The sequence below is a fragment of the Pararge aegeria genome, chromosome 17 (genome assembly GCF_905163445.1).
Source record: "Pararge aegeria chromosome 17, ilParAegt1.1, whole genome shotgun sequence".
In the NCBI taxonomy this organism is placed as follows: Eukaryota; Metazoa; Arthropoda; class Insecta; order Lepidoptera; family Nymphalidae; genus Pararge; species Pararge aegeria.
Genome location: NC_053196.1, coordinates 14326042 through 14342007, shown reverse-complemented (window position 1 = coordinate 14342007; position 15966 = coordinate 14326042). Strand labels below are relative to the sequence as shown.

Here is a 15966-nt window from a genome sequence, read left to right as displayed (position 1 = left end):
ACCAAGTATCGTCTTCCTTCACGTCCTAACAAGGCCTAACCATACGACTTAATTACCGCGGGTGAAACCGCGAGGCGCATCTAGTAAAGCAATAAAACCAAAGTCCCTCTCCTCGCGATCTTTTTGTCATTATTGGCATTGGGAACTATGGAATTCGTACCGCGAATCGTCGCGTCGGCCGTCAACAGTAAATAAAATTTCACCGCTTCATACTAGGCATACGCGGAGTCACTGCATACATTTAATTCTTGGCAAAATATTAGTTACACGCGTAACATCAAGCATAAGTAACGTTTATTTGATTTGCGTTCTTTGTCTGCGCAAAGACAAGCGTACTTTTGCAAATCCCGCGGGAACCGTTTGTTTTCCTGGGATAAAAAGCAGCCTGTGTTACACTCCGATCTATAAACTAATTCTAGGCCAAAAATGAACTTGCTTAGTTATGGCTTAAAGCAAGGACAAACAAACAAATTAGTATGGACTAGCGAGTGACAGCTTATTCGCAAAAATTTATATCCTAACGTAAAATTTGCCCATGCAACAGTAAGAAAACTTTCTTTACGATCGATGCCGTTTTCGCCATCAAATGCGTCTGCGTTCTAAGTTCTAAGGTAATGTAGGAGTGGTAGTTAATATCAATCGGTTCTATACACGTATTTATTTTCTGTAAAATTAAAGAGTATACAAACATGCCAACTTTTAACATCGACTTAGCTGGGCAGCCGACTTGTTGCTAAGTGGCATTCGTATATTTGTTCCCGCTTCGTATATTTACCTTAATATTCAACGTCAATGTGAACGACAAAATATGCGTAAAACAGACAATGATAACATCTAAAAATAAGTGTTTAACCCTATCATATTTTTTCCAAATAAAGAATTTGAATTTGAATTTAAATAAAAGGTTTTTTATTTGGCGCAATAAGAGCCCATTTGTTAGTGAACACATCAACTTAATCTATATGTTAGTATTGTGTAGATGCACAATAATAAAAATTATTCATAGGTAGGTACTTATATCAGTATTATTATTATTAAGATCTGTTACTGCTTATTACTGCTGGTGTTCGTGCTTATTTACCATGGGTACCTTAAATCAAAAAACCTTTAAGGAGTAGCAGTTTTTATTAAATTTCCTTAAATTCTAAAATTTTATTTAATTCCTCGCCAATACCATACAGGACTCAGGAGTAGGTATATAAATCTGACCAACCTTCATTAATCCGCCAGGAAAACGGAAAAGATTATAGAATAACTACTGATTAAATAAATATCGGCAGCGTGTTGCGGCGGGTGGGGTTGGAATGAGCTATGACGAAAATAATTATTATTATTTACTGGTTGGAAGTTGGATTGGAACAGCACCAAAACATTTCGATTAATCAATAACATATTATTACAAAAGATACTGACTTATTGCTACGAGTAAGGTCGCAGTGACCATTTTTATAAACATTATTATTATTATTTTCTGGTTGGAAGTTGAAACATGTCTTAAAGCCGACTTGTTGGTACATCTGTAGAATTGTAACGGCGCGACATTAATTAACACAACAGCCCCTAGACGGCCGACAAACATTAAATTTCAATCAATCAATAACAACACAACGCACCCCTACATTTTACATCCTCCAGACAAATTTTAACTCCAACTTCACGATATTATGTACAGAAAAGATCAATACAAACTTAGGCTTACGCATTACATACTTTATTGCCTGCTCTGTAAAGTTTATATTCCGTTGACACAATGTAAGCTGTGTCATCATTTATCATGCGGGGTAAATCACGCATTTCCTGTCTCAGTATGACTCAACTTATCTTTCCATATTAGTTAAAAATTGCTTGTTTACTGTTATTGGGGCAATTGGCAGAATTATAAAATTGAAAAATACGGTAATAAATTGCCTTTACTTTTTTATTACCTATATTAGTTACAATAATATTTTTTACGGTGAAAGCTTTAATTTTTATTTACCAGGGTCTTAACAGTTTCATTAGTCCAACAAACTACTACAGCTACTTACTCCGCGTCCCGAGTACTCCTAATGTTCCCGTGATAATTTGTATCATATGGCTCCAGCAGACAGGAGACAAAAATTATATCCCTCGACAAGCGAAGGGATATTATAAACGTGACCACCTGCTAAAGCACGGGAACAGGGAATAAGAGAAGTTAACCGCCGTTTATTATGACACAAATATTATTTGGATTTTATTTCTACTTGTGCGCCAACGCTCGGAGAGTTGATAAAGCTGTGGGAGAAGATACATTTTTATCCTCTCCCTGGGGAGAAAATTGTCTCCTGCCCATGCTAGCCGTGCTAGACACCAACCACATGCATGTTTTGCATATATGTAATTGTATATGTATGTAAGAATAATAATTGATATAATCCAATTAAATTTTTTTTTTTCATGTCAGATTTTTGATAACCCTAATGTTTACGTTGTTCCTTTCTGAACCTGGCTTGAGCATAATTACGTTATTGCGTTGTTTCATGTCGTATAATATATTTAATTGAGTTTTTTGGACAGTTGTAGGTATATTTATCTTATTAACGCTAGTTTTAAGTTCGAGGCAATCCGCTATTTAAAAAGACTTATAAACTCACTCAGTGTGTAAAAAAAAATGTTTATTCATCCTTACAAATGTTAAGACGCTAATTATAAGATCAACGATCCAAGGAAAAATACGTAATGCAATTAGAGCAACGGCAATTACCGTACAAAAGCACCTACCAACTATAACTAGGTACTCAAAGAAACTCTGTATAACATACCACACGTCTAGAATTTTTTTTCTACATTATGTCAAAAAATAAAATACTTTTTTTTATTTTATATGAAATAATAACTGTAAAAACAGATTAATTTGCTCACTAATTTCTGCACAACGCTCGACTATTAATATAATTTATAATATGGCAGAACAACATTTGCAGACTCATTTAGGGTATATTTTCGGAATCTACCCCTTCCTTCTTTGAATATGGCGGAGATATCATAGACAAGTGCAACTGTGAGACAAAATCAACGACCCCAAATTTCTAACCCCAATTATTAAACTAGACCCTTATCTGTGAATCATCATGATATCAACCCATTACCGGCCCACTACATGGCACGGGTCTCTTCTCGCAATGAGAAGGGGTTGTGGCCGCAGTCCACCACGCTGGACCAGTGCGGATTGGTGGACTCCACACACCTTTGACAACATTATGTAGAACTCTGCGATGCCGGTTTCCTTCACCGTGCAAGTGATAATTTAATTACTTAAAAAGCGCATAATTTAGCAAAGTTAGAGGTGCGTGCCCCCCCGAAAATGAAGTCTAGCTTCTACCCACTGCGCTATCACCGCTTCTGTGAATAATCTGCATGTAAATAAAAATACTAGGTGCATCGACAATATTCGCTAGCGCTGCACGAAGTCATTACAGTCAGTTAATTCTAAGACAATAAATAATTAGTTCTGTCTGTATCTAATTAAAACGACTACCTCAGTTATATTTAGCTCAGGTCGAGGAAAAGAAATTAATATGATATGCGCATGCGATGACGTAAGGAAGGTAGGCCTTGAAGTGCGAGCCTTGCAATGCGAGATACGCAGTACGCAATATTATCAAGTGGGTACTGTATATGTAATAAATGTTACCATGCATGTCTTATAGTGGATGCGAAGCATATTTTCCCCCTTGAATATTTATTGGGTAGGTCACATTGGTCAATCATTTTTGCATTAACCATCATCATCATCGTCAACTCATTAGGCCTTAGTCCACCACAGTCCAGTGATTGGTGGACTCCTGGTTGACTCCTGGTGGACTTCACACGCCTTTGACAACATTTTGGAGAACTCACTATGTTTTCCTTCACCGTTGAAGCGTCGACAGTCAGTAGTCCGACCGTTTTTCCCGCTTGAATATTTAGTGGGTGCACAGGGCTTGTGACCAGGGTATGCATAAAGCAGGTACATGGCATATAACGGAAAAATTCCCCTCCAATACGAGTTATATAAGATAATTTGGGTATGCAGTGCTCTTGTGGCTGTATGAAGTGCACGCCACTGGTGGGTTGGTCACATTGGTCAAATCATTAATTACCGACTCTTTCCTCGCGTTGTTTTGCCCTTTGTATGGTACCCCTTTAAAGTGGTATTTTTGCTAATCTGATAAGTTAAAAAAATACAACAACTGTAACAGATAAGATTACTAAGGAGGATGTCGCAACAATAGCCTAACTATAAAACTTTAATCAGACACCTGTGCATGAATCAACCTGAGTCATCATCACTAGACTGTAACAGTCCACTGCTGAACTAAAGGCCTCTCGCAGTAGATGGTAGTAGCACAGAGGACTCTGCTGCCTGTTCTCTGTTATACTCCCATTGTCGCCTCGTAAGCAATAATGTGAAAGTAGTCACTTTGTACAATTTGTAGCCCGCAATGGGAATATATTTTATAAATTTAAAAAGCATATAAAAAAAAATCCTCGAAGTATAAGTAAAAACACTAATAAAAATTATAAAATTATAAAAAAGCAATGTGTCATCTCTTGTTTCAAACGTGTCTCATTGTAATATGGACCTTTTAAAACATAGATCGAAACTGCAACATTTCCTACTAGATGACGCTACAGTCGCTATAAGATTGATGTAAAAAGATTGAATACTAAATTTGTACTAATTTGCGGATTGGTGGATTCCACATACCTTTGAGAACATTATGTTGAACTCTCATAGTCCTGAGAGTTAAGCAAATAATACACAGGACAGGTTATAGAACATGCAGATTTCCCCACAATGTTTTTCTTTACCATTCAAGCAAGTTTATATTTCTAATTACTTAAAACGCACAAACTTAGAAAAGTTATGAGATGCGTGCTGGGATTCAAACTCTGCCCCTACCCATTGCACTATCAATGGTTTGCCCCTCAATATAACTGGTAAACTAAACTATTCAGAATCTTAACCAAAATGATAAGAAAACCAAGGTTAATTAATTACTGAATTTTTTTTCCTGTAACCTACAGTTCTAACATACTAATACGCAAGACCAATGAGATGTTTTCTCAGGAAGTACTACTCAAATTTAAGAAATTATTTACGTAGAATATGTAGGTATGTACATACAAATGTAAACAAGTAAAACCACTGGACACAGTTAGTCTACAATACTTAACTATGTTTGGTTTGTTATGAGTAAACATTGTGTCACTTACAAGTAATTATAGTGATATCTATATCTATATTGATTATTGGAACAAATCTTGTTTAAATATTGATTTTATATTTTATTTTAAAATGTTTAGGTATATCAGTTATTGGTAATAAAGTTTTAAGTGTACTACTTTGGCAGGTGCAAAGGTGCACTGCAATTAATTTCCAGAACCTGTTTTCTGCATACCTAGAGGCTTGAAGGCTTGAACCCTGCTAGCCTATTGTTATAATGATACACTTATTAGCTGGAAAATTTGGATGTCTGGAAGAGATTGCTATGCAGCTATATATTGTATGTTGTATCGTTTTTTCTGTAATCTTTCGTACACAGCACTAGTAAAGCCATTCTCAACTAGAAGACAGACGTACTAACTAGCACTTAGCAATCTAAAAAATCTATCAAAACTTTGATGCTGGTTCAGAGAGGCATTGTTGACTAAATAGACACACGTATAACCTGAAGCTCCTGAAAGATGTTACACTCTACATAGTTTCTGTAAATTCTCAAGAAGAAGACAAAGAAATATATTTTTTCCCAAATACTGTATTTATCAGAGCAAAAAGTATATTTTGTCCCTGCACTTTTTTTCATTGTATAAATTGGGAAAAAAAATATCAGTTTGCCGTTTAAAATGGTTTAAATTTTCATGTAACCTCTAACAGACCCATCCACTTACATGTGTCATTGGCAATAAAAACAATTGCTTTTTAAAAGTTTGGTTTGGAATAAATTTGGATGCAATTTTGCAAACTTCAAGTCAACAGTACAAGTCACTACTAATATATCGAGAAATGATAAAACCACATAGTTAAGTTTTAACATTTTGCTATGGAACCCTAAAAAATAAAAATTCTTACTTTACACAAAGAACTTCTTGTATAATACATAAAGACATAAGATTGTGTTATCAGTTATGCTTAGATTGTATACTACAATGGCATTTCAAACAGTAACAATAAGCTATCATACACATATACTATAAGTAGTTAACCTGTAAGTTATGCTTTTATTTCCAACCTACTACCTACCCAGAAGATTTTTAGGCAATAGAGGTTATGGCAAAATAAACAAATAGATTTTTTACAAGGGCATCAAAGATGTTAAAGAAAATATACATGTTATTTCAATGCTATGATGATACTTTAAAAAAAATTATTTTCAACAGATATATTTTGAATTCAATGTATTGAAGAAGAATTATTGTTACTATTACTTTTGTTTTTATAGCAAAATACAAAACTAAAATAGCTCTTTAACATTTTTTTATATTACAACTCTAAAATTATGCTAAAAAAGTAAACATCAAAATCAGTTTTGACTTTGGGCCAAAGAGTAATAAATAAACATTTTATAATAGACAACCTTTTGCAATAAAAAAAAGCTTCAACTGATAGCACACTGATAGAAAAGCTAAAAAAGTGTCTTCTGGAGATTCGTACTGCTTCTCTGCTGCTCTTTGGGTTGGCACATTTTTAACGAAGCAGAAATATCCATCTAAGAAAGTGATAACAAGCTTTAACTATATAAAGGCAGCCAATATGGGGCCCATAATTGGATAGATAATGAATCAATTTATTTTTTTACCCAGGTGACCAATACAGAAGTTTTTCATTTAGTCAAACTCAATTATTTCTTTATCAATAGCAATAGATTGTAATAATTAGAAGAAGGAAAGGCCTTTACCCAACAAGGGGACACATTAGGCTGGAAATAAAAGGCCCATAGATAGCCCACTTTACATATGAAATTTATCTGTGGTAGATGGTGATAACTACATTTGCAAACTTAAAACTCAAACTCATGAAGCCCCCATTTGCACCCTAGACTAAGAAGTGGCCAATAACAAAATAAGCAAAGCAAAATAGTAAGTAAATAAATAAATATACTAAGACAATACACATCGCTAACTAGCCCTAAAGGAAGTGTAGCAAAAAAAATATTTAAAATTATAGGAATTCCACGAACGAACATTTTAAATATGAGACGTAAAATCTGCCTACATTTTGCGAAATGTTATGAAAACTTCAAAAATCGAAGGTTTATCATCTAAAACCAGTTTTATGATCTCATTTCCTCATAAGCAAGCAATGCTCTTGGTTTTACTGAACATTATAAATTTGCAAGGTGAACGTAAAAAAAAGTATGTTAAGACGTTTTAATCATTTATCTACACAATATGAACTACAAAAATAAGTGATTAAAACATTTTACTTCAAAGTGCACTAGTGCAGAACAACGATATGTAATCAAAGTCGGTACTTACGTATTCCGCTATATAAATTAGAAACAGACACCCGAAGATGGACGGTAGAAATCGTCGCAAAAAAGTTCCACCCGTTCCAGCCATTGTGCTAAACAAAACTTCACAAATTTATTGTATAGACCACAACGTCGTCATAACATAATTGTTGCACACCAATGTCTTTTGTAAGTGGTTGATGGAGTCAATGCTAATTCTCAAAATAATGACAAATTAAAACGACCAAACATGCCTCCGTCACACAACAATCACGACTGATCCCACCACAGACCAATAATCCCAAAGACTGATCCGACATAGACCAGTCGGCAGAGGACGCACAGATCAGATATGTACTATTCAAGCATAGAGTAAAGAAATGGGGCCGATCATGGAACATGGAAATGGATAGATCACTAATTGGCACTTAATGACCAATCGTCAAATGAAAGACCCGAGGTTCAAGATTCATAAACTTATGAAATAGTCGCTAAGCGGTGGCCACCTGTTGTTTATCCCCATACAAAATACGCGATGACTTGACAACAGCTGTTCTGTAAAATATGATTCTGATGATTCTGGATGAAAATTATTAGGATTCAATAATTAGGTTGTCAAATGTGTGTCAATTAGAATCAACAATTCTTATTAAAACTGGCTGCTCCATTTAAGTTCAAATTCATAAATGTTTTATTCATGTAGACCTTATCACAGGCACTTATGAAGCGTTGATACAACATGTTTCATTAATGTTTTGGTTTTGATGGTAATAACTGCATTTGTTAGCTTAAAACTAAAACTAAGATAGCATTCGTTACCTACAACTTCATGCTCAACCTCCAAATTATTGGGCCATGCTATGCAAAGATGGATAAAGCAAGGTTGGGCCCATATGTTGGGCCTTGAAAATGTCATTCATGTAAACGGAACTGACATTTACTTTACTTATTTTAATCTGTGTTTCAATTGGTCAATGTTTCAAGAAAATCTTAATGTTTACAAAAAATAGAAAGTTGAGAGGTTGTGTTGTTTTAAAAATTATTATTACTAAATATTCCAATTTATTTATATTATAATGGAAGGTAGGAAAAGACAAAGGTGTGTTTATGTCACAGCTCGTCAGAAAAAAAAGTTAATAGAATTAATGGCTAAACATCCAGAATTAATATCTTGCAAAGTAACTCAAGACTTTAGTTATAAAGATTCTCAAATACTCTGGCAAAACATAGCCAGCGAATGCAATGCTATACCTGGAGCCAGAAAAACGTGGAGGCAGTGGAGAAAAGTACGAAAATAATATATCTTATTTTATAATTAAAATGTGGGCTGCCTAAACACAATCCTCAATTTTGTAAATTGTAAAAATTTAAGCCTCAGTTAATAATTATTTTAGGGGTGACGTACACTCGATAGTTTGTAGGTTTAATTCCAGCCTGTTGGTCTATTCTTAACACAAGCTTTTAATGTTTAAATTGAAGTAGGGTGGATTAATTTGTATGTTTTGTTTTATTATTTAGACATGGCACGATCTTCGTTCCAAAACTAAGAAAAAACAGGCAGAAACAAATGGAGATATCCCATTTTCTACAACTACACTGTCACTAGCAGAACAGGAAGCTTTAGGCATTCAAAATTTGTCTTCAACTGATGACTATCACGAAACTACAGAGTTTGTGCCACTGAGTGAGAATCAAGAAGACTTGAATGATGACATGTCTGCTACCTCGCTGAGTGAGCCAGGCTCACCTCCTGAGCCAAAAGTTTTTGTTTCAACTGAACACAGAACAAAAAAAAATAAAATTAAAAACTCCAAACATAGTTCAAAACATTTAAACAGTTGTTACTTTAACTGTGACCTGATAGCAGTTCAGGAACAGAGAAAGGCACAAATCAAGGAAGATTATTTAAATTTTAAGAAAGATTATTTAAGACAAAAGCTTAAGTTCCTAAAAGAACAGACTGAGGCTTTAAAAAGTATTGCAAAAGAACTATCAAAGTGATGTGACATTCATTATAGAATGGAATTTTAAGATAAATCAATGAAATTTTCAATGTGTTATAATATAGTGGGTATTAATTCCAACTATTCTAAGTATACTGTTTACTATACTAAGTAGTGAGTGATTATCTATGTGAGTGTTTTGTTTCAATAATTTGTATCAAATGTGAAAGCATAAATTTAAAAAAACAACCAATAATTGCTAAGAATTACCAAACTCCTAAACTCAGTTTGTTAAACAACACCAAAACAGTACCAATCTCTCCTCTTGGGAGAGTGAATAGAAAGATAACTCATTTTGGTCGACAGATATATTAACATTATCAACTCATCACCGGCTCACTACAGGGCACAGGTCTCATCCCCATAATGTGAAGGGGGCTAAGGCCATGCTGGCCCAGTGTGGATTGGTGGATTAACATAATGAACTACAATAATTAGTTTATGATTTTATCAGTAAATTGCACTGAAGGCTTAACAAACTCTCCAAAGCATAGTAAAAATGTACAAGTCAAATTTGATTTGGTAATCCACTCAGTTAAAAGTACAAAATCCTCACCATTGATTAAAAAGTGCATTCAATTATAATTCTGCCGCAAATAGGCAACACCATTTAATGTAATGTAAATAGCTGAAATCATGATTAGTGTGAGAACTTGTTTCATAATAAAACATGTAAATATTTATGTTGTTTGGTTTATTAATACTTAAATAGATATTGTTTACACACAGATGACGTCACACGCGTATAAACGTTTTTCATTGGGAGTGAAACAGAAAAAAATAAGAGTTTTTGAAAGTTTTTTTGTTGATATAAAATTATAAATAATTATTATTTAAGAAAAATATTCGTAAATATAACGAACAGTCTATATAAGTACATTTTAGATTTTTTTATAATTAGTGCCTATGAGTTAAGTTAAAATTGCCTAGTAGTAAAAGTTAGTTTAATAATAATTCTTTATTTTCAGTAATTTTCAGGCAATAGTCCCATAGACTTGTTTTAGAGTACAATAATAGTAAAGCTAATGTAGATTAAAAAAAAAAATTAACTTAATACCTAAAATTATTGTTCTCGCACCGGTGCACGCCAGTCGCAAGACCAATACTTGACAAACGGATTTTAGTGGGTTAAGCTAAATTTAAGAGCGATTTGCGATAGTGGCGCTACGGCTACTCTTTTATCAGGCTATGGCAAGTTCTATCTTTTTTCATCGCCTTATAATAAGTACTCATTTGTAGTTGATTATTTTAAATATTTTTAAAAATGTTTAGTTTTATATCCATGGTATGGAGGGTAGAGGTAAGGAGAGTCATCTGTGTATATGAAAAAGTGCCGTCAAAATGTATTAAATTAGGATGGCGCCACATTTGCATCAAGGTTACTCTTAAAAGAAGCGCCAAATATAAATATTGTTAGAGTAGGCTTTAAAAATAAACAAGGAAGTAAGGTTATATTTACCACAATATTTTGTACAACGTAAGTTGTTGAAATTCTCAATAGTTAACTACTTTAGTCGATAATGACATTAAATTTTTTAACTCGGCATACTTCAATTCATCTACGATTGCCCATATAAGATGACTCTCCTTACCTCTACCTATGGAGGGTACAAAATATTGTGGTAAATATAACCTTACTTCCTTGTTTATTTTTCAAGCCTACTCTAACAATATTTATATTTGGCGCTTCTTTTAAGAGTTACCCTGATGCAAATGTGGCACCATCCTAATTTAATACATTTTGACGACACTTTTTCATATACACAGATGACTCTCCTTACCTCTACCCTCCATACCTCTACCCTCCATAATCCATAGATAATAGTTGTCAGACACATAAAATTTCAAACTGACAGTAAAAGTTTAATCTATCATCTAGGATTAAAGGAAAGGGTCTGTGGTTTCTGCAGTCTATGGCGGTTTTTGACTAGATAGATGAGAGATATTATTAACAAGAATAAAAACTAAAATATATAAAATATTAATAAATTGCCATGTTACATACAGTCTACAACAACTTTGTGCGACCAACATCACCTGTAGAAACGGAGAAAGAAGTCACTGCAATAAGTGGTGATGAGGCCAAAACGTTTTACTTGGAAGAAGTGGATCAAGTGGAAGAAAATAACGACTCTTCCGGAAATGAAGAAAAAGACGACTCTTCCGAAAATGAAGAATACGATACTACCCAAAAGGTGTCATCTAACAAACATAAGACAAAATCTGAAGATATAGATATATCTAATCTTAAACTTTTTACTTGTATACAAGATAATAATGTTGATATTTTACGGAGGATCTTAGATGCCTGCCCTGATAAGATTAGAACAGTTGACGAGCATGGTTGGAGTTTGCTAATGATAGCTTGCCAAGCTAATGCTTCTAATACTGTCAAAGAGCTTCTCAAGCGTGGAGCTGACACAACAGTTCAAGATAAAGCAGGCAATTCTGCCCAGAGCTTAATCATCTTAAACAAAAATAGTTATATCGCTGACATCCTTCTGAGTCACGTTACGAAACGTAATCAGTGTAATGAAAGCAATACTATTGTAAAACAAACAAAACATAAAACAAGGCATAAAGAAAAATATGTATGTGAATTATGTGATGGTAAATCATTTCATAGTAGAAAAGAACACTTATCATCTACTTTGCACAATATAAATGCCAGCAAAGGTAGGAAAATACGAACAAATTATGTCATACCTCAGTCCAATAAAGGTTATCAGATCATGTTGAAAACTGGATGGGATAAGGAAGCTGGTTTAGGTCCAGATGGGTCAGGATCAAAGTATCCCATTAAAACAGTTCCAAAGAATGACAAAAAGGGACTTGGCCATGAGAAAAAGAGATTAAAAACTTCAAATGAAGAATCACCAAAACAACAAAATAATAAGCACTTAGAAAATGCATATGAACGGAACAGAAGAATGGAAATAAACTTCAGAAGGGAGTTTTATTGACTGTTATTTCTTTCTTATTTGTGAGTTGTGGCGAACTTGAGCTGTTTGGAAAGATTCTTGGATGTTTGCATGGGTTGCTTTGATACTACTTGAAGACCAAGTGATCAATCAGAACTCATATACCTTTCAACTCTCACAGCACAGCACTAGCTTACACTTAATAGTGGCTTATAGGCAATAATGGCAGGCAAGGCAAGGTAATGAGAACAACATATGCCCATAAATGAGTATTATTTAAGTGTCTATTGTTCAAGTCAATTAAATTCTTGTTTATGGCTTTAAGTGTGCCTATTGGGCACAAGGTACTTCGCCAATGTTGTGTAGATGGAGAAGGGATGAAGGAGATTGATTGGTGAAAATAATGAAAACTTAATTTTTAAACACCTAAAAATAAATAGTTGAGATTAAACTGTTAGTTCTAATACAGCACAGACAATACAAACTTGAGTTATGAACCAATTGAAAAGATGCTATTTCCTATTTATGAAAAATTTACTTATATTTTATTACACATTAATTAACAGACATTTAATAACTAAAAGGACGGGGGACTTTTGAGGGAAGGATGTCATAGAAAGGATATATGAGTTTGCAACAGTTAAATAGTATGTGAGATACAGTGCCCTCATCCCAGCAACACTCATAGATAGAGTGGTCCCTTATCAGGAGTTTGGCAAAATAAACAGGACTGCAGGCATGACCAAGTTGCATATGGGAGATTGTGGATGTAATTCAGCAATTTGCATTCCAATTTGAGCAAAACCAGGGTTGTCTTGGTATATTCTCAAATTGGAGTTCAATATTAAGTCATTCCAGAATGTGTTCAAAGTTCTGTCCAGATATGTCTTTGCAAGAGCACATAGATGAGATGAGAGGTGATGATTTTTTAAAATGATCTAGATAACCTGGCCTCACAAAAATATATAAAATATACTACTTATTTTTTTATCATAAAAAATCTTAAATTTTTGTCAAACTTGCAGTTATAATAAATGTAAAGAAGTATATAATATATTTTTTTATCCTTTCATCAGGAGAGTAGGTGCAGGTAAAGTAGACAAAGCTGTACTGTTAGCTAGGGTTACCGCATAAAAATTCAAAAGTCCGGAGGAAAGGCCTGTGTTTCATTGAAGCCCCTGTAATTTTTACATTTTGAGCATTTTCGTCTTATAATTGTAAAAAATTATTTCTACTATTTTATAGCCAGGGTATAATACTCATTAAGCAGCCTACGGCCTACGTTTAATTTGTAAATGTAAAATATCTATTAAAAAAATATATTCCACTGAATGGGCTAAAATCATCAACCATACAGAGTGTATGTATATAAGTGTGATCTTTGTCTGCCCTAAAAGGTAAAAACGATAAAACTTTGATTGGCTGTCTGCTGACTTGCCTTTTAGAATTTTTTACCACTTGCGGTAAAGTAATTAGGTATTTTAGGGTATTTTCCAACAATTTTAATGTTTGGAAAATTCTTTTACTACACTGTTAAAGAATTTTCCATACGTGAGAATTGAAAAGAATATTTCTGTCAGTAAACATCTTTTGAAGTAAAACCAGGCAAAATAAAAACCAGACACAATGACACATTATGTACCTTAAATTAAAAAAATTATCTTGTTTAGCAACAACCGTTACATTGAGAAGCATAAACCATTATTTGCAGTAATCGTTATACCGCAAAACAAATAAATGTGCCAAACTGTACTCGCAATGCTCTCTTACTCTCTCAGATTGTACTGGGAAAAATATACATATCATGACCGGGCTTGAGAATAGTTGTCCTGTTGTAGTATAGTAGTCCTATTTCTAAAATCTCTTCCAAGAAAGGCAGCCTGTGCTGAGCAGCGCTAGATTATTATTCAGTTAATTAAGGTTTGTAGTTATGTTAATGATTTAATTCGGTTTGTGTTTGAAATGAGGAAATAAATTCAAATACATAGTTCCATATTTAAATGGACCAGAGGGTTTTGCATCAACAGGAAAATAAATAAACTCAGATTAATACTATTAGGCACAGTATATTATGTATTTACTTAGAGGTAATCATATAAAAATATACAATTTACTGATATACTTTGTGAACTGAACTAATACAGCCTATACATATTCAAATGTTAAAGTCATAAAACATTGAAGATTTATGTTATGGACTGAAAAATATAATACACAACAAATCTCAAGATCCCTGGAACAGAAAGTATTATCATGACCTGGCAAGGCAGTAAAAATCATAACAATTAAAATATATTTATAAAAATCTGAATTACACTTATCTGCAATTTACAGGTATAAATAACAAGTATGACTTTTGCTTAACAGGATCCTTATACCTACTTTAATACAATTTGATATTATTTTTACAATTTATACAAGTTTTAAAACTAGTTTATTATAGGTTAGGTGCCACCCAGTCAAGGAATTTGATGGCTAATTCAAAACCAACAAAACATGCAGCATTAGCAGGGAATGCTCTGATCATTACTGGAGTGACACCTTTGTACAAGGCTGTTGGCCCTTCTCTCTCCATAAGTTGTTTGAATACATCCCTCATCCCATTAGGATATGTCCCCTCTGGAGCAGTTTGCAACCTGCTCTTTAGGACATCAGCTGGCATGCCTACCAGCCAGTTAGCTATACCGGCACAGCCTCCAGCAACTATTGTTGCAGCCATTTTTATTTTGGCACTTGCATCCTGTGGTACTAAAACTTCTTTTACCCACTCGTAAGTCATGAAGTACATGCCACTAGCTGGCACATCTCTAAGAATAGTTGCAACACTGCCCTTATAAATACTTCGCATGCCACCTTCCGCATATAGCTGCCTGGCACAGTCCAGCATACCATTATACTTCTGAGGAACATTACCACCTTGCTGAATCTGAAGTAGACACTTGATGCGTTCACCGGGCGCCATTATAGACGTGGTGAAAATACCAGAGAACGCGCCCGCAGCGAACAATTCCGGTTTGGATAAAACCTGGTCGTCATCGGATTTTATCAACTTTTTACCTAGACCAAAACCGAAGAAACTTATCGCGAATATAGGAGCAACTCCAGTCAGTGGCGCTGACATGCCTTTGTAAAGGCCGCGGAAGCCTTCCCTCTGTACGGTTTTCTTAAAACAGTCCCAAGTTCCAGTAAACAAAGCTACTTCACCTGCCTTAGGGAGAGGCATAGTTTGTAATCTCACTTTAATAGTGTCCATAGGATGGCCGGACAGCACAGTACAAACTCCGCCGAAGCCGCCACTAATAAAATATTTAATTGGGCTACTCTTTTCGGACATTTTTATTATTATATTAACAACCAAGTGAAAGGTACGTCCACAAACTTTTAAAACAGGTGTCGAGTCAAGATAAATTTTAAATTCAATGTCAAAGTCCAAATCACAGAGTTCCTACAGATTTACAGGCAACCACAGGCTACGGTAGGCAAACTGTCAAAAGGATTAACGCAAGGTGTATTATTCCTTGTTCCTAGCTGTAAGGCTTCCCCAGATATATAATTATTTTGTCATTAATCTGTATTTTAGTTAAT

At 34.2% G+C, this 15966-nt stretch overlaps 4 protein-coding genes across 8 annotated transcripts in view; 2 read left to right on the top strand and 2 right to left on the bottom strand.

Annotated features, from left to right (window-relative positions):
- LOC120630932 (NPC intracellular cholesterol transporter 1) overlaps positions 1 to 7753 on the bottom strand; it is a 78816-nt gene extending 71063 nt beyond the window's left edge. For 4 of the 5 annotated variants that reach the window (XM_039900284.1, XM_039900283.1, XM_039900286.1 and 1 more), the window contains exon 1: positions 7483 to 7753. In XM_039900284.1, the coding sequence (XP_039756218.1) occupies positions 7483 to 7566 (84 nt within the window). In that variant the 5' untranslated portion in view covers positions 7567 to 7753. The remainder of the gene's footprint in view (positions 1 to 7482) is intronic. The other variant, XM_039900282.1, reaches the window with a different exon arrangement.
- Positions 7754 to 8471: 718 nt separating this feature from the next.
- LOC120630958 (myb/SANT-like DNA-binding domain-containing protein 3) lies at positions 8472 to 10143 on the top strand. The gene is made up of 2 exons (XM_039900327.1): positions 8472 to 8743; positions 8976 to 10143. The coding sequence occupies exons 1-2, from the start codon at positions 8534 to 8536 to the stop codon at positions 9456 to 9458; spliced, it is 693 nt and encodes a 230-aa protein (XP_039756261.1). The 5' UTR covers positions 8472 to 8533; the 3' UTR covers positions 9459 to 10143.
- A 1214-nt stretch (positions 10144 to 11357) lies between these two features.
- LOC120631132 (G patch domain and ankyrin repeat-containing protein 1 homolog) lies at positions 11358 to 13359 on the top strand. Its single transcript, XM_039900579.1, has one exon. It carries the CDS (start codon positions 11455 to 11457, stop codon positions 12421 to 12423), a length of 969 nt encoding a protein of 322 aa, XP_039756513.1. The 5' UTR covers positions 11358 to 11454; the 3' UTR covers positions 12424 to 13359.
- Positions 13360 to 14422: 1063 nt separating this feature from the next.
- On the bottom strand, positions 14423 to 15906 carry LOC120630927 (congested-like trachea protein). Its single transcript, XM_039900270.1, has one exon. It carries the CDS (start codon positions 15713 to 15715, stop codon positions 14819 to 14821), a length of 897 nt encoding a protein of 298 aa, XP_039756204.1. The 5' UTR covers positions 15716 to 15906; the 3' UTR covers positions 14423 to 14818.
- Between the last annotated feature and the right edge of the window lie 60 nt (positions 15907 to 15966).

Coding starts and splice junctions, on each gene's coding strand:
- LOC120630958 (XM_039900327.1), top strand. CDS start 8,534: ATGGAAGGTAGGAAAAGACAAAGGTGTGTTTATGTCACAGCTCGTCAG. Junction 8,744..8,975: donor CGTGGAGGCAGTGGAGAAAA/GTACGAAAATAA, acceptor TTTATTATTTAG/ACATGGCACGATCTTCGTTC.
- LOC120631132 (XM_039900579.1), top strand. CDS start 11,455: ATGTTACATACAGTCTACAACAACTTTGTGCGACCAACATCACCTGTA.
- LOC120630927 (XM_039900270.1), bottom strand. CDS start 15,715: ATGTCCGAAAAGAGTAGCCCAATTAAATATTTTATTAGTGGCGGCTTC.